Source organism: Trachypithecus francoisi, unplaced genomic scaffold (assembly GCF_009764315.1).
Source record: "Trachypithecus francoisi isolate TF-2019V2 unplaced genomic scaffold, Tfra_2.0 Lachesis_group4, whole genome shotgun sequence".
In the NCBI taxonomy this organism is placed as follows: domain Eukaryota; kingdom Metazoa; phylum Chordata; class Mammalia; order Primates; family Cercopithecidae; genus Trachypithecus; species Trachypithecus francoisi.
This window is the reverse complement of record NW_022681469.1, coordinates 111,373,706-111,394,873: the sequence shown is the minus strand read 5'-3', so window position 1 is coordinate 111,394,873 and position 21,168 is coordinate 111,373,706. Positions and strand designations below refer to the sequence as shown.

At 56.9% G+C, this 21,168-nt stretch overlaps 1 protein-coding gene across 9 annotated transcripts in view; it reads left to right on the top strand.

The window, feature by feature from the left end:
* Window positions 1–21,168, top strand: part of TNRC18 (trinucleotide repeat containing 18) — a 123,355-nt gene that overhangs the window by 30,665 nt on the left and 71,522 nt on the right. For 8 of the 9 annotated variants that reach the window (XM_033193083.1, XM_033193085.1, XM_033193087.1 and 5 more), the window contains 6 exons: window positions 4,124–4,267; window positions 5,406–7,070; window positions 18,005–18,107; window positions 18,454–18,659; window positions 19,039–19,185; window positions 20,117–20,307. In XM_033193083.1, coding sequence (XP_033048974.1) covers window positions 4,124–4,267; window positions 5,406–7,070; window positions 18,005–18,107; window positions 18,454–18,659; window positions 19,039–19,185; window positions 20,117–20,307 — 2,456 coding nt within the window. The remainder of the gene's footprint in view (window positions 1–4,123; window positions 4,268–5,405; window positions 7,071–18,004; window positions 18,108–18,453; window positions 18,660–19,038; window positions 19,186–20,116; window positions 20,308–21,168) is intronic. The other variant, XM_033193086.1, reaches the window with a different exon arrangement.

Genomic DNA, 21,168 nt, shown 5'->3' with positions numbered 1-21,168 from the left:
ATCCCAGCACTTTGGGAGGTTGAGGTGGGAAGATCACTTGAGGGCAGGTGTTCGAGACCAGCCTGGGCAACATAGCGAGACCCCATCTCTACAAAAAAAATTTCCCGGAGCCTGGGGACCTGGGGCTGTTGGGGCCTCTTCTTTTGCATTTCTGCAGCCATGCCCCTCAATGTAGGGGCTCTGCAGGCCTGGCTTCCCCTGGGCCATGAGCAGATTCTGGATTTCTCTAGAGCCTCACTTTCATTCTCTGCCTGCAAAGGAATGGGCCTGGGGACGTCTGAGCTCCTCCTCTCCTCCTTTGACAGGTTCTGAATGTTGGGCGCTAGGTACCTCCTTCCTCCTTACTCCTCCCTCCTCCCTGGTGTCCTGTAGGTGCTCGTGGTTCCTTGAAGGTTGCAGCCCTGGAGCTCCTGCTGCAGGCTTAGGGCTCTTCCGGCCCTCCCCAGCCACTGTCCCTCCCCTTCCTCCGGTGGGGTCAGGTCCGACCGAGTACTTACCGTCATCCCGAATCCTGTGGCTACTGTGTTCAGCACAGGAGGAGACAGATTCAGCCAGAGGCGTCCCCAGCCACAGGACCCTATCCAGTCCTTACAGTACTTTGCCCGTTGTACAGATGAGGTCAGCGAGTCTGCTCCTCCTGGACACTCTAGGGAAGGCATCTGAATCCAGGCACGAGGGTGTCTGGCCTGCAGAGAGGGGGCCTTCTAGGCTGGGGTCCCATCTGAGCCTCCTACTTTAACCAGCCAAGGCAGATGCCTGGACGAGAAGAGCCTGTCTCTCGGGCCTATCTGCCAGCAGCTCTTTCCCTCTCTCTCCCTGAGACTTCCTTTTCTCTTTGGCCAACAAATCCTAGTAATGACCACAAACACAGGGTGCTTACCACAGCCTAGTGCACACTCAGCTCACTTCAGCCTCAGAGCCAGCCCTGCCTGGGGGAGGGACTGTTAGGCCCTTATTTTTACAGACAGGGTCTTACTCTGTTGCCCAGGCTGGAGTGCAGTGGTGCAATCTCGGCTCACTAAAACCTCCGCCTCCCAGGCTCAAGCCATTCTCCCACCTCAGCCTCCTGAGTAGCTGGAACTACAGGTGCACGCCACCACACCCAGTTAACTACTGTATTTTGTTTTGGTGGAGTCAGGGTTTCACCATGTGTCCCAGGCTGGTCTTGAACTGCTAGGCTGAAGCGATCCTCCCACCTTGATCTCCCAAAGTGCTGGGATTATAGGCATGAGCCACTGTGCCTGGCCTATTAAGCCCATTAGGTCCATTTTACAGACGGGAGAGCAGAGACCTGGTGCTTGTGCTGGTTTTTTGTTGTTGTTGTTTGTTTTTTATTGGTTGTATTTTAAAAAAATTTTTTGTTTTTTGAGATGGAGTCTCGCTCTGTCACCCAGGCTGGAGTACAGTGGCACTATCTCGGCTCATTGCAACCTCTCCCTCCCGGGCTCAAGCGATTTTCCTGCCTCAACCTCCTGAGTAGCTGGGATTACAGGCATGCACCACCACGCCTGGCTAATTTTTGTATTTTTGGTAGAGACGGGGATTCGCCATGTTGGTCGGGCTGGTCTCGAACTCTTGACCTTGTGATCCATCCACCTTGGTCTCCCAAAGTGCTGGGATTACAGGCGTGAGCCACCACACCAGCGAGGAGTGCTGTTTTTTTTTTGTTTTTTGTTTTTTTTTTGAGATGGAGTCTCGCTCTGTCGCCCAGGCTGGAGTGCAGCGGCCAGATCTCAGCTCACTGCAAGCTCCGCCTCCTGGGTTTATGCCATTCTCCTTCCTCAGCCCGCCGAGTAGCTGGGACTACAGGCGCCCGCCACCTCGCCCAGCTAGTTTTTTGTATTTTTTAGTAGAGACGGGGTTTCACCGTGTTAGCCAGGATGGTCTCGATCTCCTGACCTAGTGATCCGCCCGTCTCGGCCTCCAAAGTGCTGGGATTACAGGCTTGAGCCACCGCGCCGGCCTTTTTTTTTTTTTTTTGAGACGGAGTCTCGCTCTGTCGCCCAGGCTGGAGTGCAATAATGGCTGAATCTCAGCTCACTGCAAGCTCCGCCTCCCGGGTTTACACCATTCTCCTGCCTCAGCCTCTGGAGTAGCTGGGACTATAGGCGCCCGTCACCACGCCCGGCTAGTTTTTTATATTTTTTAGTAGAGACGGGGTTTCACTGTGTTAGCCAGGATGGTCTCGATCTCCTGACCTCGTGATCCGCCCGTCTTGGCCTCCCAAAGTGCTGGGATTACAGGCTTGAGCCACCGAGCCCAGCCGGGGAGTGCTGTTTGAATGATTGGATGAGAGAACAGGTATCAGGTAGCCCTTTTGTTTGTGGGCGTTGTCAATGGCATGATTGACAAGGCAGTGCTGGAGAGAAGACATAGGCCCAGTGGGCCAGGGACAGGTCCTGCATCCCTGGCCTCAGCAGGGCAACAAGGTATGGGGTACCTGAGTCCCTGAGAGATCTCTAATAGGCCTGGGATCCCATAGGACTGGGCTCGGGTGGAGAATCAGGACCCTTACCCAACACCCTAGCACCTGCCTGCCTCTTGGGGCTGCCATTCTGTGTGTCCTTTAAAAAAAAAAAAAAAAACTGGCCGGGCGCAGTGGCTCAAGCCTGTAATCCCAGCACTTTGGGAGGCCGAGACGGGCGGATCATGAGGTCAGGAGATCGAGACCATCCTGGCTAACACATTGAAACCCCATCTCTACTAAAAATACAAGAAACTAGCCGGGTGAGGTGGTGGGCGCCTGTAGTCCCAGCTACTCAGGAGGCTGAGGCAGGAGAATGGTGTAAACCCGGGAGGGGGAGCTTGCAGTGAGCTGAGATCCGGCCACTGCACTCCAGCCCAGGCGACAGAGCGAGACTCCGTCTCAAAAAAAAAAACAAAAAATAAAGAAACTATTTAATTTTTTTTTTTTTTTTTTTTTAAACTAGAGATGGGGTCTCGCTATATTTCCCAGGCTGGTCTCAAACTCCTGGGCTAAAGCAGCCCTCCCCTATCGGCTTCCCTGAGCACTGGGATTAAAGGTGTGAGCCACCATGCCTGGCCTCTGTGTGCTCTTTTAGGTGACTTCTCCTTTCTCCATGGCTACCCTTTCCTTCTTTGTCCTGCAAAGGACATTTCTGTTTATTTTTATTTTTAAAATATTCTGAGCTGGATGTGGTGGCTCACACCTGTAATCTCAGCACTTTGGGAGGCTGAGGTGGGCGGATCACTTGAGGCCAGGAGTTCGAGACCAGCCCGACCAACATGGTGAAACCCCGTCTCTACTAAAAATACAAAGATTAACCAGGTGTGGTAGCAGGCGCCTGTAATCCCAGCTCCTCGGGAGGCTGTGGCAGGAGGACCTCTTAAACTCAGGAGGCGGAGATTGCAGTGAACCGAGATCCTGCCACTGCACTCCAGGTTGGGTCACAGAGTAAGACTCTGTCTCCAAAAAAAAAAAACAAAATTCTGAATAGTTGAAGTCAGCAGGTCCTGATGCTGGGCATTGCTGGTGGGGGGCCTTTGGGGAGGCGGGGAGGATCTTTGGTGGGAGGAATTCCTTCCTGGCAGCTCCTGCCTGGGAGACCCAGCAGCTGAAGATGCTGGGTCCGCTGAGGTTCAGAGAAGACAGGTGACCAGCTTGGGGTCACACAGCAGAGAAAGGGCCCATGTTAGGCTGAGGTTAAGAGTCCTGGCTGCAGGGTTCGATGGCCTTGGTCCAAAGCCACGCAGCTCTGCTGTATCTCCTTGGGCAAGTGGCCTTCTTTGAATTTTCTCATCTTTAAAGTAAGGACATTAAGTCTCTTCCTCGTAGGTTGTTTCTGAGGTTTAAATGAGGATGACAGTGGCAAAGCTCTCGGTTATGTTTGGTAGACTGTTATCGGGCCCTGCTAGTTGGATCCATTCTGATCCTCTTCCTGTGGGGACTGGAGACCCCATCCTCCCATGAGGGCTGCCTGGACCTGGAGAGAGACCCAGGGTTGGGGAGCAGGGGAATGCCCTGAGGAGCTGCTGTTAAACCTCGAAGCGCCCTGCACCAGCGGTTGCCTGCCAAAATAGTTGATTTCCAGGAGCTGGAAGGAAGCTCCTGGTGGGCAGCACAAATTGGCCCGGCCCAGCTTTTCTCTTTTCTCTGTTACAGGCTTCTCCCACCTGCCCAGCGGGCTGTACCCATCCTACCTCCACCTGAGCCACCTGGAGCCCCCCAGCAGTGGGAGCCCCCTCCTCAGCCAGCTGGGTCAGCCCAGCATTTTCGATACCCAGAAAGGTCAGGGGCCAGGAGGAGGTAAGACTGTGGAGTCCGGGGTGGGGGGTGGCACAGGGGCCTTCTGACAGGCTTCTGGGGCCTTTGGCAGCATCCAGGTAGCCCCCAGCTCTGTCCAGGATGCTTGCTTTTTTTTTTCGAGACAGGGTCTCACTATGTTGCCCAGGCTGGAGTGCAGTGGTGTGATCATAGCTCGCTGCAGCCTCAAACTCCCAAATGATGCTCCTGACTCAGCCCCCCAAGTAGCTGGGACTGCAGATGTACGCCACTACACCCAGCTGACTTTTTAACTTTTTGTAGAGGTGGAGTCTTGCTGTGTTGCCCAGGATGGTTTCAAACTCCTGGCCTCAAGCAATCTTCCTACCTCGGCTTCCCAAAGTGCTGGGATTACAGATGTGAGCCTAAGATGCTCTTTTGAGACCTGAGTCCCTAAGACCCCCACAGACTCCTTGGGCCCACCCACAGCCCTGGGTGCCTTCTGGTCACACTCTCCTCTTAGGGGCCCTGCTAGGCCTTCTGGGAAGCTCTGAAAACAACCCATGGTCTCTCCTTTTACAGATGAGGAAACTGAGGCATGGGAAGGGTAGATTTAAACTTGGTTCTAGATATTTCCAGAGCCTGCACTCTCCAGGGCTGGATTACCCATTTCTTCTCTTCTTGCCCTGGGGAGATGCCTTGCCTTGCTGTGAAACCTCGGGGCTCCCTACACCAAAACAGTTTAATTTCCAAGAGAAAACACTGGGCCGAGTGCGGCTCACGCCTGTAATCCCAGCACTTTAGGAGGCTGAGACAGGTGGATCACCTGAGGTCAAGGGTTCAAGACCAGCCTGACGAACATGGTGAAACCCCGCCTGTATTAAAAATACAGCAATTAGCCGTGCATGGTGGGGTGCACCTGTAATCCCAGCCACTCGGGAGGCTGAGGCAGGAGAATCGCTTGAATCCAGGAGGCAGTGAGCCAAGATTGCGCCATTGCACTGCAGCCTGGGCGACAAGAGCGAGAACTGTCTCACAAAACACAACACAACACAACACAACACAACACAACACACACTGGGGAAGGCATGGGTTGGCCCAGCTCCCTCTTAGGGGTCCCCCTCCGCCCAGGCAGGGGTGGGAGGTGGCGCTCGCTCACTGCCTGCTGTTCCCTTCTCTGCAGACGGCTTCTACCTGCCCACCGCGGGGCCTCCGGGCGCCCTGCACTCTCACGCCCCCTCTGCCCGGACCCCTGGCGGCGGCCACTCCTCGGGCCCCCCTGCGAAAGGCTCATCGTCGCGGGACGGTCCAGCCAAGGAGCGGGCGGGCCGCGGCGGGGAGCCGCCTCTGCTGTTCGGCAAGAAGGACCCACGCGCCCGGGGCGAGGAGGCCTCGGGGCCGCGCGGCGTGGTGGACCTGACCCAGGAGGCGCGTGCGGAGGGCCGCCAGGACCGGGGGCCCCCGCGCCTGGCTGAGCGCCTGTCGCCCTTCCTGACTGAGTCCAAGACCAAGAACGCGGCACTGCAGCCGTCGGTACTAACGATGTGCAACGGCGGCGCCGGGGACGCGGGGCTGCCCGCGCTGGTGGCCGAAGCGGGGCGCGGGGGTGCCAAGGAGGCCGCCCGGCAGGACGAGGGCGCGCGGCTGCTGCGGCGCACGGAGACCCTGCTGCCCGGGCCGCGCCCCTGCCCCTCACCACTGCCCCCGCCGCCTGCGCCCCCCAAGGGGCCTCCCGCACCCCCCGCGGCTACCCCCGCCGGTGTCTACACCGTCTTCCGCGAGCAGGGCCGTGAGCACCGCGTGGTGGCGCCCACCTTTGTGCCTTCCGTGGAGGTCTTCGACGAGCGCCCCGGGCCCATACAGATCGCATCCCAGGCGCGTGATGCCCGGGCCCGCGAGCGTGAGGCTGGTAGACCGGGGGTCCTGCAGGCGCCCCCCGGCTCCCCGCGGCCTCTGGACCGGCCCGAGGGCCTGCGCGAGAAGAACTCGGTCATCCGCTCGCTCAAGCGGCCGTCCCCTGCGGATGCCCCCACGGTGCGGGCTGCACGCGCCTCCCCGGACCCCCGCGCCTACCTGCCTGCCAAGGAGCTGCTCAAGCCCGAGGCGGACCCGAGGCCCTGCGAGCGTGCGCCCCGCGGCCCAGCTGGTCCTGCAGCCCAACAGGCCGCCAAGCTCTTCGGCCTAGAGCCCGGGCGCCCCCCGCCCACTGGCCCTGAGCACAAATGGAAACCCTTCGAGCTGGGCAACTTCGCCACCACGCAGATGGCCGTGCTGGCTGCGCAGCACCACCACAGCCGCGCCGAAGAGGAGGCCGCCGTGGTTGCTGCCTCGTCCTCGAAGAAGGCCTACCTGGACCCTGGGGCTGTGCTGCCCCGCTCAGCGGCCACCTGCGGCCGGCCTATCGCTGACATGCACTCTGCAGCCCACGGGCCTGGGGAGGCGTCTGCCATGCAGAGCCTTATAAAGTACAGTGGCAGTTTCGCCCGGGAGGCTGTGGCCGTGCGCCCTGGTGGCTGTGGCAAGAAGAGCCCTTTTGGAGGTTTGGGCACCATGAAACCCGAGCCTGCGCCCACCTCTGCTGGTGCCCCCCGAGCCCAGGCCCGACTCCCACACTCCGGAGGCCCTGCAGCGGGTGGCAGCCGGCAGCTGAAGCGAGACCCGGAGAGGCCCGAGAGCGCCAAGGCTTTTGGGCGCGAGGGCTCTGGTGCCCAGGGTGAGGCAGAAGTGCGACACCCGCCCGTGGGCATTGCGGTGGCTGTGGCCCGGCAGAAGGACAGTGGTGGCAGTGGCCGGCTGGGGCCTGGGCTGGCAGACCAGGACCGATCTCTGTCGCTGAGTAATGTCAAAGGTAGGTCCTGGGTCTCTACCCCAGCCCCTTCCTTTCCTTGTTCTATGCCACCCCGACGTTCCATTTCTCCCTGTCTCCCTTCCCACCTTCCCTGGCACACCCTCACATCTCGCTGCCTTCCAGGCAGCATTTGTCCTTTCTGTCACTTGTGGGCTGTGGCCGCTCTTAGAGGTTTATTGGTTTTTCCATTGTGCACATAGAAAAATGTGTAAAATGCAGAAAAAGAGAACAAAGGAAAAGGGCCATTATATTTTCCCAGTACCCTGAGTCCTGTGTCTTCTCCTGAATTCATTTTACCGTGCAATATGCTTCTACCTGCAGAGCCCCTGGTGCATGTAGGATCTTGGGCCTCTGTGTCCTTTCCCGTATGTTACCGTGTGGGCCCTTTCCTTTCGTTATTGCTAAGTCTTTATAAGTACAATTTTTTTCTTGAGGCGGAGTCTCGCTCTGTCACCCGGACTGGAGTGCAGTGGCCGGATCTCAGCTCACTGCAAGCTCCGCCTCCCAGGTTTACGCCATTCTCCTGCCTCAGCCTCCCGAGTAGCTGGGACTACAGGCGCCCGCCACCTCACCCGGCTAGTTTTTGTATTTTTAGTAGAGACGGGTTTTCACGGTGTTAGCCAGGATGGTCTCAATCTCCTGACCTCGCGATCCGCCCGTCTCGGCCTCCCAAAGTGCTGGGATTACAGGCTTGAGCCACTGCGCACGGCCAGTACAATTTTTTTTTTGAAAGTCCTTAAATGTTCTGTTGAGAGCATGTACCGTGGTTCAGTTCTCCATTTCCTTGGGCATTTTGTTCGTTCCTTCTCCGATGTTTTGTGTTCGGAACGTTGCTTTCAGTCTGTGTGCATTGCACCTTCATGATATTTTTAGTCATTTCCTGAGAATAGATGGTCTTGGGAATAGACAAATATCAAACTTTCAATTTTAAGTCATCAAGGCACCTAACTGTGCCTTACCGATTCCAGTGGCCTCAGTGCCTAGCCATCCTGGGCTCTGGCAGGTAGTAGGTGTTTGATGGATGAGTGAATGAGTGTTTGAGGAACAGACAGAAACTGGGGTTCCAACATCCTCACAGTCTTGATACTTCATACTTGAGTGACTTTTTAGGTAGAGAGTTTACGTGCCTGTAAGCGGTTTATGAGTCCATGTTATATTTTGGATTTTTCAGAATTGTTTTATTTATTTATTTACTTTTGAAACAGAGTTTTGCTCTTGTTGCCTAGGCTGGAATCCAGTGGCAGGATCTCAGCTCAGGGCAACCTCCGCCTCCCAAGTTCAAGTGATTCTCCTGGCTCAGCCTCCAGAATAGCTGGGATTACAGGCATGGGCCACCACGCTCGGCTCATTTTGTATTTTTAGTAGAGACGGTTTCTCCAAGTTGGTCAGGCTGGTCTCAAACTCCTGACCTCAGGTGACCCGCCTATCTCGGCCTTCCAAAGTGCTGGGATTATAGGCATGAGCCACTGCGCCTGGCCTGTTTTATTTTATTTTTTAGTTTATAAATCATTATTTTGTTTTAGAGATAGGGTCTTGTTCTGTTACACAGGCTGGAGTGCAGTGTGCGATCATAGCTTAGTGTAGCCTTGACCTCCTGGGTTCAAGCGATCCTCCCACCTCAGCCTCCCAAGTATCTGGGACCGCAAGTATGTGCCATCACACCTGACTAATTTTTTCTTTTTCTTTTTTTTTTTTTGGAGAGAGTCTTGCACTGTTGCCCAGACTGGAGTACCGTGGTGCCATCTTGGCTCACTGTAATCTCCACCTCCTGGGTTCAAGCAATTCTGCCTCAATCTCCCCAGTAGCTGGGATTACAAGCGTGCATCACAACGCCTGGCTAATTTTTGTATTTTAAGTAGAGATGGGGTTTTGCCATGTTGGCCAGGCTGGTCTCAAACTCCTGATCTCAGGTGATCCGCCTGCCTTGGCCTCCCAAAGTGCTGGGATTACAGGCGCGAGCCACTGGGCCCAGCCAATTTTTTCATTTTTTTGTAGAGAACGGGGGTCCTCTTGTGTTGCCCAGGCTGGTCTTGAACTCCTGGTCTCAAGTGTTCCTGCTCTGGCCTCCCAAATTACTGGGCTTATAGGGGTGGCCACTGTGCCTGGCCACAACTCGGGTTTTTTTTTTTGTTTTGTTTTTGTTTTTAACTGTTGCTGCCAGGCAGGCCTGGGTGACAGAATGAAACCCTATCTCAGGAAAAAATAAAATTAAAAGAACAAGAAGGTTGATAATTTCAGTAGGGGAGGATGGTACATTTCTGTAAGTTTTGAGTGTTTCTGCAGAGCTTGGCTGACGGTCGAATTTCCTGTGTCCCTTGTCTAGTTTGCTGTTGGGATTCCTCCTGGGATTTGGGGGGAGTTCACATCTGAGGTGTGTTTGTTGGAACTCCTGACTTGGTCTGTCCAGAAGGTGGCCTGCTGTTGAGCCAAGACCCCCGCCTGAGGCCGTGCTTAGCCTGTGTGGTGTGGGGTTGCAGGCTGGAGTAAGGGCCAGGGAAGCGACGTCCGGCTGCTTCTAGCTCGTGGGACTTCTTGACAGTCAGCCTCTGCCCCTAGCCCCCAGCCCACGTCCCATGCTCACTTGCTGGGAACTCACACCTGTCCCAGGGTCTGGGTCCTTGTTTGTGGCACCCACAGGACTCCCTTCCCTTCATGTCCCAGACTCTACTACTGCAGGCTGCATAGGCACCACGGTGCCCATCTTCTGGGGCTCCGTCCTTCCCCAGCCTGGCCTTCCGGGCCTACCTGGGCTTGGACCTTGGTCCATGGCAAGTGGCATGGCTGAGTCCTGTCACCACCACCTCCTACTTCCACTGTCTCAACCTTGTTTTCCCAGACAGCCCAGGAGGGCACAGGCCACCCTCGTCACACCAGCCCTGCCTCTCCAGTGTTCGTGTACACCATGGCTGCAGAGGACCCTGTAGATGCCCCTCTGTGTTTGCCTCCCAGAGTCCAGCCTGACCCGCTACTCTGAGGATGGGAGTCTGGGCCTCTCTGGCTGAATCTCCTACTTGTGTTACTTTTTTTTTCTTTTTTGAGACGGAGTCTTGCTCTGTTACCCAGGCTGGAGTGCAGTGGCACGCTCTCAGCTCACTGCAACCTCTGCCTCCCGGGTTCAAGCGGTTCTTCTGCCTCAGCCTCCCGAGTAGCTGGGACTACAGGGACGTGCCACCATGCTCGGCTAATTTTTGTATTTTTTAGTAGAGACAGGGTTTCACCATGTTGGCCAGGCTGGTCTCAAACTCCTGACCTCAAGTGATCTGCCCTCCTCGGCCTCCCAAAGTGCTGGGATTACAGGCATGAGCCACCGCATCCAGCTTTTTTATTTTTTTGAAACAGAGTTTTGCTCTGTTGCCCAGGCTGGAGTGCAGTGGCACGATCTTGGCTCACTGCAACCTCTGCCTCCCGGGTGCAAGTGATTCTCCTGCCTCAGCCTCATGAGTAGCTGGAATCACAGGCACCGCCACCATGCCCAGCTAATTTTGTATTTTTTAAGTAGAGATGGGATTTCACCATGTTGGTCAGGCTGGTCTCGAACTCCTAACCTCAAGGGATCTGCCCGCCTCGGCCTTCCGAAGTGCTGGGATTACACGCGTGAGCCACCGCGCCCGGCCAGCTGTGTCACTTTCCCACCACCTTGACGCCTGCCCCAGCCGGTCCTGGGTGTGTGATGCTGGACCTCCTGCCTGCAGCGCCCTTCCCACTTCCTGCACGGCCATGTCTCCCCATCCTCTGTGCCTTCACCTCCCCGTGGAGCCACCTTGGATGGGGCCTGTCTCTGGCTGAGCTCCAGATGCTCCTGCCTTCTGGGGACGGCCCTGGAGTCTTTGGATTTTGAGTTGGGAGTTGGGGTTCTGTCAGGCTTGTCTTGGAATTCTCTTCATCCAGCAGGACTGGCTCAGTGAGCGATGCTCAGTGAGTGAGTTTTGACTGACTGAATGAGCCCACGGTCCTGTGTGGAGCTCCTGGGAGCCAGGGAAGCCCCCCCTACACTCTGACCCTGGGGCTTTGCACGAGAATCGGCCTTATTCTGGGACAGAAGGAGGGAGGGGCCAATAGCCCTTGGATTGGAGGTGGCCAGCTTGGTGACAGAAAAGTCTTCTGCTCAGAGGTTTGGGGCCGGGGTCCCCTGGGAGGCAGGAGACCTCTTTGAGCCTTTCTCTGGAAGGATCCTTCTGTCGCATGGGGTAGCACCTTTGTTGGGGGCTCACGGTCAGTGGAATCCGTCTGGGATCCCAGAGTACCTGTCTGTGTCCAAGAGGCCATGAGTGTGTGTGTGTGTGTGGAGGGGAGGGGGACAATGTGAATGTGAGAGAGGGAGGGAGGGTGTGCCAGAAGTTTGGGATGAGGTGTTTGGGGATTTATCTGAAGCTGCCCTTCTCTGTTGGTGCTGATGTTTGACAAGTAGGTGACTGGTTGGGGGCTGGGCATGGTGGCTCACGTCTGTAATCCCAGCACTTCGGAAGGCCAAAGGAGGAGGATCACTTGAGCTTAGGAGTTTAAGGCCGGCCTAGGCAACCTAGCAAGACCTTGTCTCTACAAAAAATAAAAATAGTCTGGGCGTGGTGGCTCACACGTGTAATCCCAGCACTTTGGGAGACCGAGGCGGGTGGATCACCCGAGGTCAGGAGTTTGAGATCAGCCTGGCTAACGTGGTAAAACCCCATCTCTACTAACTAAAAATACAAAATTAGCCGAGCATGGTGGCACATACCTGTAATCCCAGCTATTTGAGAGGCTGAGGCAGGAGAATCGCTTGAACTCAGGAGGAGGAAGTTGCAGTGAGCTGAGATCGTGCCATTGCACTCCAGCCTGGGCAGCAGAGCGAAAGTCCATCTCAAAAAATGAAAAAAAAAAAAAAAAAAAAAAAATCATCTGGGTATGCTGGTGTGTCTGTAGCCCCAGCTACTCAGGAGGCTGGAGTGGGAGGATAGTTTGAGCCTGGGAGGTCAAGACTGCACTGAACTATGCTTGTACCACTGCACTCCAGTCTGGGCAACAGAGTGATAACCCGTCTCTAAAAGAACAAAAAAAGTATGTGGCTGGATTCTTTCTGTCCTTAAAAAAATCCCATAAGAAGTGGTCATTTCTCTCTGGGCAGCCCAGTCTGAATGCTGAGCAACTTTGAAAGGAGGGAGGAGAGAGACGCACTGGGGTGCCTGTGCCTGGGCAGTTCTCCCAGATGAGGACAGTCAGGTTGTCACCCTGGTCTCCTGGGGTCTCGCCCCAGTCTCTTGCTTTTTGGGGCGAGCCCTCTGCCTCTGTCAATGGTTTTAAGTCCAGGCTCTGCGCTTTGTAACTACGTAACCTTGAACAAGAGCCTTGAGCCCTCTCGGCTCTGGGGGCAGCTCATCTGTTTGATGCCGGGTAGGCTGACGGGCACATAGTAGGCCTCTCTCTCATCTGCTCATATTCAGGCATTAGGGTCTTAGAATGCGCCTGCCTGTGCAGGGGAGCGCTGGCTCCTCCTGTCCTCACATAGGATCTAGGTCTGGCCTTAGGCTGTCTTGGACCTTGAGATGGATGAAGGACAGGCATTACCTACATTTGTGAGCCCCACGCAGTCAGAGCCCCCACGCCCGAGACCCTGAGACTCCTAAGAGTCATCCTTGCCAGACGCAGCGACTCATGCCTGTAATTCCAGCTCTTTGGGAGGCCAAGGTGGGTAGATCGCTTGAGCTCAGGAGTTGGAGACTAGCCTGGGCAACATAGTGAAACCCCAGCTCTACAAAAAAAAAAAAGCCGGGCGCGGTGGCTCATGCCTGTAATCCCAGCACTTTGGGAGGCTGAGGCGGGTGGATCACAAGGTCAGGAGTTCAAGACCAGCCTGGCCAAGATGGTGAAACCCCATCTGTACTAAAAATACCAAAAAAATTAGCTGGGCGTGGTGGCGAGCGCCTGTAATCCCAGCTACTCGGGTGGCTGAGGCAGAGAATCACTTGAACCTGGGAGGTGGAGGTTGCAGTGAGCTGAGATCACGCCACTGCACTCCAGCCTGGGTGACAGAGTGAGACTCCATCTCAAAAAATAATAATAAAAATAAAATAAAATAAAATAAAATAAAAATAAACGATCCGAGCATAGTGGCGTGGCACCAGTAGTCCCAGCTACTGGGAGGCTGAGGTAGGGGAGAGTCACTTGAACCCAGCAGGTCGAGGCTGCAGTGAGATCACACCACTGCGCTCCAACCTGGGTGACAGAGTAAGATCCTGTCCCCCCAACCGCCCCCTAGAAAAGAAAGCAGTCATTGCCATTGAGCCAGCAGCCTGTATGAACAGACAGCTCCATGAGGCCTCCTGTGAGGACGTGGACCTATGCAGAGGAGGGACTGTTACTCTCCCTGTTCACAGATGGGGAGACTGAGGCCTGCAGGGATGAGGCAAGGCTGAGTGGGGAACCCTGAGCTGAGCTTTGTCTCTCCCACCTCTTCACTGGCCCATCACCTCTAGGGTGGGACCAGGTCTGGGAGGGAGGGGCTGTGGGGATGTCCCCACCTCCAGCATCACAGGGTGGCTGGGGGTGCAGAGCCAGGTGTATGCCATGGTGTTGGTGATAAGCCTGCTGGGGCCTCTATCCCGTCACCGCCCCCCCTACCATCCACTTCCCTGGACCCCGGGAGAGCAACCCTATCTGGAGCTGTTCAGAGAGGGGCCAGGAAGGGGTTGCCATGGGAACGGGGCCTCTACATGAGCCTTGGGCTCCTAATGGCTGCAGTGTGGGGCGCGTGACCTGTGAGGGGGTTCGTTAGCGCTGCAGACTGCGCTGCAGACTGGGGGGCTTTTGCTGCAGGACACTGTCACCCCACCATGGGCCCTGGGGTGGGGCTGGGCCTCCGGGCGGCCTGCAGATGGGGACAGCAGTGACGTGGCTAGACAGGGCCCTGTGGCACTCCCTACACGGGGCTGTGTATGTTGGCAGTCAGCAGGGCCGACTTGGATGCTGATCCCAGCCATGATGCGTCCATGTTAGTCTTGTGACCTGGGCATGTTTCTTTATCTCCCTGTGCCTCAGCTTCCTCATCTGGAAGATAGGGGTGCGGGCTGGGATCTGCCTCCTGGGTTGATGGTGATTGAGTTCATGTGTGCAAAGTGGCCTGGTGCCCTGCTGGGCACAGGGACAGCCTTTGTTTATTTATCCACTTTCTCTTATTTTTTATTTTAATTTAATTTAATTTTTTTGTTTTTATTTTATTTTATTTATTTGATGGAGTCTGGCTCTGTCGCCCAGGCTGGAGTGCAGTGGTGTGATCTCGGTTCGCTGCAACCTCCGTCTCCCAAGTTCAAGCCATTCTCCTGCCTCAGCCTTCTGAATAGCTGGGATTACAGGCACCTGCCACCATGCCCAGCTAATTTTTTTATTTTTAGTAGAGATAGGGTTTCACCGTGTTAGCCACGCTGGTCTTGAACTTCTGACCTTGGGTGATCCGCCCACCTTGGCCTCTCAAAGTGCTGGGATTCCAGGCGTGAGCCACCGCGCCCAACCTGAGTTTACTTCTTTTTCTTTCAGTCTTTCCTTCTTTCTATTCTTTCACTCTTTCTCTCTTTTTTTCTTTTTTTGGAGACAGGGTCTCACTCCGTTGCCCAGGTTGGAGTTCAGTGGTGCTGTCATGGCTCACTGCAGCCTTTAGAACACAGATAGTGTTCAATAAGCAGAATAGCTGTGTGGAATCAAGAGCGTGATGGAGCAGAGGTGGTCAGGGGGGGCTTCCTGGAGGAGGTGGCACTTGAAGCTGAGCTCTGATGGTGGAGGTCCAGGTGGTGGGAATGTTATGTGTGTGGCCCAGAGGTGGGGAAGGGACGTGTGTGATATGTGCAGAGAGGGTGGGGCACCCTTGAGAGGCCAGCCAGGTCCCCACTTGGCCCCGTGGGGTGACAGATGGGGGACTAGGATTAGAGCAGATGGGGGGGGCACAGACTGAGGAGGGTAGAGCAGGAGCCTGGCAGGGGTAGGGGACAGAGGGCTCACTATATCTCTTCAGAGGCCAGCCACATTTGCAGGGAGCAGCCTGGGGCTATGGCCCTTGAGGCCCTGAGGGTGGCAGGTGCTCTGAGAGGGGGCTGGCGAGTAGACTGGCTTCGGTGGCAGGTGGCGCCCTGGATGGAAGCCCCTGAGACCATTCGCAGTGACAGCTGGGACAGTTGGGGGCACAGAGGACTTGGGGCTGAGCCCAGGCTGCACGCTCAGTGCCCGCCTCTTCTGGGGGCACTGGGAGAGCCCTGTGCTCAAAGCTTGTCCCAGACTCCAGGAGGAGCCAGGGGTGAGGGTGGCCCCTTCAGGTGGCTGAGCCTCTGGGATTCTGTAAGCTGGGATGGCTGTCTCCCCTGGGAGAGGGAAGCTTGAGCTCATGACCCGATTTCTCAGCACAGCTGTGGGACTCTGGGGTGGCCCTCCATTGTCCCAGTCCTGCCCAAGACCTGTCACTGTCCTTCTCAGCCTCAGTTTCCCCGTGAGGTCCCCAGGCAGGGCCCCTTTCAGTCCTGACTAAGGGGTGCCTTGTGAGCTCAGGTTCTGCTTTGATACAGGAGCTACACTGATGTTGGAGGTCCAGGTGGCCCTGGAGGCCCATGTCCAGCTGCCCTCATCGACATGCCCCTCCCGGTGCCAGGCTGCTCAGCTGTCCCTCCACACACTCGGTCCTGCAGGCTTCTGGGCTGGCATGACTGTGCCCCTCTCTGGGTTCCTCTCTTCTGCTTCTGGGACTGGAGGATTCCCACCTTCCTCCTGGCTAATTTTTTATGTTTTTGTAGAAATGGGGACTCACTGTGTTCCCCAGGTTGGTCTCAAACTCCAGTGATCCTCCCACCTCGGCCTCCCAAAGTGCTGGGATTACAGGTGTGAGCCATTCTGCTGGACCTGGGGCACTGCTCATTAGGAGCTCCCGGTATTTGGGGGTGTGAGAAGGGAGAGATGAGAGGAGAAGCTTGATTCCAAGGTTCCTCGCCCATTAGGGTCATGGCTGTGGGGCCGCTGTAGACCCCAGGTAGGGCAGGTGGGTGGGGACCTTGTCTCCAGCAGAAGGATAGTGTCTCTGTGCTGGGGGCTGAGCCCCTGACACTGCTGCTGGCAGTGCTGGACTGGGCCCTTGCGGGTGGCTGATGGCCGGTATCTGCCCGCAGTAGCCCTGGGTAGTAGGACCTAGGTCCCAGCCCACCCCTCTTCCTGGCAGCCCTGGGAAGGCTGGCCCTGAGGGGAGTATCAACCATGCCTCAGCCTGTGCGAGTGGCACCCAGGAGCCGACAGGCAGGTTTCCGAGCTGTACACCTGGTGGCCTCTGCCAGGGTGTTCAGCTTCCTCCCATGCCCTCCCCTGTCGGTGGTCCCATCTCTGGCTCATGGTGTTAAACACTCAAAGAGGGGCCAGGGCAGGGTGGCAGGGACGAGGAGGGACGGAGAGGGACAGACGGGGCTCCTGTCACTCCACCCCTCCCCGTCCCCTCTCCTCTGGTGACCATCCATGTGCCAGGCCTGGGACTCAGGGGCTGGCCATGGGGAGGGACAGGGATGGGTGAGCCTGGTGGCATCTCCCACTCTGGGGGCCAAGGCCACCCCCTCCACCCAAGTGGATAATGTTTTTGGGTTTACTTTTCTGTCTTGATTGTTTTTTCTTTAGAGTCTGGGTCTCGCCCTGTCACCCAGGCTGGAGTGAAGTGGTACAATCATGATAGGGAATCGCTGCAGCCTCGACTTCCCAGGCACAAACGATCCTCCCACCTCAGCCTCCTGAGTAGCTGGGACTACTGGTACATGCCACCATGCCCGTCTAAATTTTTATTTGGGTTTTTTTTTTTTTTTGAGACAGAGTCTCGTTTTGTCTGTCGTCTAGGCTAGAGTGCACTGGTGCAGTCTTGGCTCACTGCAACCTCTGCCTCCTGGGTTCAAATGATTCTCCTGCCTCAGCCTCCCGAGTAGCTGGGATTGCAGGGTGCACACCACCACGTCCAGCTAATTTTTGTATTTTTTTTAGTAGAGATGGGATTTCGCCAGGTTGGCTAGGCTGGTCTCGAACTCCTGACCTCAGGTGATCCGCACCCCCTTTGGCCTCCCAGAGTGCTGGGATTACAGGCGTGAGCCACCTGGCGCGGCTAGCCATGTGTATTTAAACTGTCTTGGGACACACAGGCCTGCATGGTTGGGACCACAGCCTGGTTTAATGTGACCCAGGTCTGGATAGTTTTTGGGTTGTGGTTTTTTTTTCCATTTGGACTCTGCCCTATCCTCACCAAACCCCAGCTCAGAATCTGCTTTCCCTTCATTAAAACAGCATTAGTGGCTGGGCGCAGTGCCTGTAATCCCAGCACTTTGGGAGGCCGAGGTGGGTGGATCATGAGGTCAGGAGATGGAGACCATCCTGGCTAACACGGTGAAACCCCGTCTCTACTAAAAATACAAAAAAAAATTAGCCAGGCATGGTGGCGGGTGCCTGTAGTCCCAGCTACTCGGGAGGCTGAGACAGGAGAATGGCGTGAACCGGGAGGCGGAGCTTGCAGTGAGCCAAGATCGCGCCACTTTACTCCAGCCTGTGCAACAGAGCAAGATTCCCTCTCAAGTAAAAAAAAAAAAAAAGTAAAATAGCATTAGCAAGTGCACCTAGCCTCACATTTCATTGTTATGTGACAGGTTTTATGACATTTTCTTATAATATCCATGGCTATTGGTCTAATTATTGCCACGGTTGCCTGTCTAGGGGACATAGGCCTTTTGGATGGGGGATGACAGAGGGGATGGATGATTCCTGGCCCTGAGAAACCCCGATTGGGGTTTGGGGGAGCTTGATGTGTCATAAGGAAAGGTGTTGGGGTGAAGGCACTGCACAGATGGCTGTGCAGGACCGTTGGGGCTTTGGGGGGCCCAGGGAGGGGTGAGGGCAGTGGGACCAGTGGGTCTGGGGTGCGCTGGGTGCTGGCTGGGGGCTCACCTCCGCCTGTCCCCCTGTAGGACACGGCCGAGCAGATGAGGACTGTGTGGACGACCGGGCCAGACACCGGGAGGAACGGCTGCTCGGGGCGCGGCTGGACCGGGATCAGGAGAAGCTGCTCAGGTGAGGGCGTCGGGGGAGCCTGAGGGTCTGGGGGGTGTCTGGGAGCCCCTGGGGGTGAGGGGCAGCTGGATGACCCCAGGTGAGCTTCGCCCCTTGACCATGGATGCTGTGGTACTGAGAGTGGGAGCTGCCCTGGTCCTCAGCACTGGGCCAGCCCTGCCCAGGCCAGGTGACCCCACGACCCCTTCCAGTGAGTGTGGAAGGCCCTGGGAGGCCTTTCAGTTCCGAGCAGTGGTTGTCCTGACTCATGGCCTGGTGGCAAACAGTTCCTTGGGGCAACCCCTCTTCTCCTTCTCGTCCCCTGGGCTGTCCCAGCTGTTGCTGACACCTGTGATCCTCCTTCCAGAGAGAGTAAGGAGCTGGCTGACCTGGCCCGCCTGCACCCTACCAGCTGTGCTCCTAACGGCCTGAACCCCAACCTCATGGTGACGGGGGGCCCGGCGCTGGCGGGCTCGGGTCGCTGGTCTGCCGACCCCGCAGCCCATCTGGCCACGCACCCCTGGTTGCCCCGCTCGGGCAGCACATCCATGTGGCTCGCCGGACACCCCTACGGTGAGTGTGGGGCACAGGGACTCTCCCCTTCTCTGAGGGAGGGGTGGGAGGGGGCGGGTGCAGGACAAGAGCTCAGGGCTGGCTCCTGCCTGCCGTTTCCTGGGGGTCCTGGGCCTGGCCTCCACATTTGTCCGAAGAAGGAATGATAATGGCTTCTGCCGCGTGGGGCCCGTCTGCCATGCCTGTTTGGGGCAGATGCCCAGTGCGGGTGGCTCTGTGAGGTTCTTTGCAGCCAGCCAACACCCCTGTTCCTTGGCTTCCCCACTGGAGGCCCCAGGAGGTTCAGGACTTGGGAGATGGTGCTGGGCTGGGGCCGCCCGGGGACAAACCGCCTGGGGTGCCCCAGCGCTGACTCAGGCCTGGGCTTCTTTCCTCCTAGGCTTGGGCCCCCCATCTCTGCACCAGGGCATGGCCCCTGCGTTCCCACCTGGCCTTGGAGGCTCCCTGCCATCGGCCTACCAGTTTGTCCGGGACCCCCAGTCGGGCCAGCTGGTGGTCATTCCCAGCGATCACCTGCCTCACTTTGGTAAGTGGACCCTCCGTGTGGTCACCGTGGGCCAGGCTGGCCATGCCCAGCGAGATGGGCTCTGATGCCAAGGGCCACCCGCTGAGGGGTGGCGGCCGGCAGATCCGGCGTTTGGGGAGGCGGACTGGGGTTCAGAGAGAACATCTGTGGCCAGCGTTATAAAGCCTTGGGGTCTTTGTTGCAATGAGCTCCTGCCCAAAAACTCCATAAAGAGAAGCAAGACAGGCAGCCCTGGGTGGGGGCTGGGATTCCCCCTACCTGGCGCCACCATCTCCTCGAATCCACCTCGAAGACCGCTGGAGGCCGGGCGCGGTGGCTCAAGCCTGTAATCCCAGCACTTTGGGAGGCCAAGACGGGCAGATCACGAGGTCAGGAGATCGAGACCATCCTGGCTAACATGGTGAAACCCCGTCTCTACTGAAAAATACAAAAAAACTAGCCGGGCGAGGTGGCGGGCGCCTGTAGTCCCAGCTACTTGGGAGACTGAGGCAGGAGAATGGCGTAAACCCGGGAGGTGGAGCTTGCAGTGAGCTGAGATCCGGCCACTGTGCTCCAGCCTGGGTGACAGAGCAAGACTCTGTCTGAAAAAAAAAAAAAAAAAGAAGACAGCTGGGAGGGGCCGGAGAAGGCGTTCCCTGGGTCCTCCCAGTGGCCCTCTTACACGTCTGCATGCTGACCTGCTTTGGTTGTCAGGCTGTGGGGACATCCCATCCCGGGTGTGGACAGGGCTGTGTTCCTGGGCCTGGGGTGCATACGTGGCCTATGGAGGACAGGACAAGCTTCCTGCCCCTAGGGGACAGCTGGGGGCCCTGCAGAGCCCAGCTCCCCGCTGTGTGGGTGGCCCCTCTCTGGCCTCGGCTTCCCCTCTGTAAATAGGCATGGTGGTGCAGCATCAGGCCGCAGGTGCAGCACACTGTCTGTGTCCCCGCAGCGGAGCTGATGGAGCGGGCCACGGTGCCACCCCTCTGGCCTGCCCTGTACCCGCCAGGCCGCAGCCCTCTGCACCATGCACAGCAGCTGCAGCTCTTCTCGCAGCAGCACTTCCTGCGGCAGCAGGAGTTCCTGTACCTGCAGCAGCAGGCGGCCCAGGCCTTGGAACTGCAGAGGAGCGCCCAGCTGGTGGTGAGTCGGGGAGGATGAGACGCAGCTCCCTCTGGGGGCCCCATGGGTGATGAGGCAGACGAGTCAGCCAGCAGAAACTCCAGACAGTTACAGGGAGGGAGAAAACAGCAGAGGGGCAGGTGGTCAGGGTGGGCTTCCTGGTGGAGGCAGCACTGGAACAGAGACCTGGAACCGTCTGTGGAAGAGCTCTCCAGGCAGAGGGAGCTGTGAACAGAGGTAGATGGAGCCTGGAAGGGCAGGGTGCAGGAACAAGGGGGAAACCAAGGCAGAGAGGTGGCCTTGGGGACCGGGGAAGGGTGATTGGATGCTGAAGGAGTCCAGTGGGCTCCCGCTGTTGCCTGAGCCCAGCCTGGCCTCTTCTCTCCAGGTGGCCTCTCGGAGAGGCACAAGGAGGCCTGGCCAGCTGTCTCCTGATGGCATGGTCCCATAAGATAGGGTACAGGAAGAGTCTGCTCTGGAGGAGTCGGCCCAGGTGGTACATACAGCAAGGAGCTCTCAGAGCCCGAGCCCCAGTTCTGAATCTTAGCTCTGTCAGGCCTGGCTGTGTGCTCATGGGGAAGTACCTTTACTTCTCTGGGCTTCAAGTTTCCTCTCCTAGAAACAGATGCTAGCATTGTGTAGTCCTTGGGTTGCTAAATGTAACTGTTTAGTAATCGGGAGAGTGGCCTGTCTTGGAGTGCTTCATCCTGGTGTTTTTTGTTTGTTTGTTTGTGCAGTTTTTTTGAAGTGGAGTCTTGCTCTGTTGCCCAGGCTGGAGTGCAGTGGTGCGATCTTGGGTCACTGCAACCTCCACCTCCTGGGTTCAAACGATTCTCCTGCCTCAGCTTCCCGAGTAGCTGGAATTACAGGTGCATGCTGTCT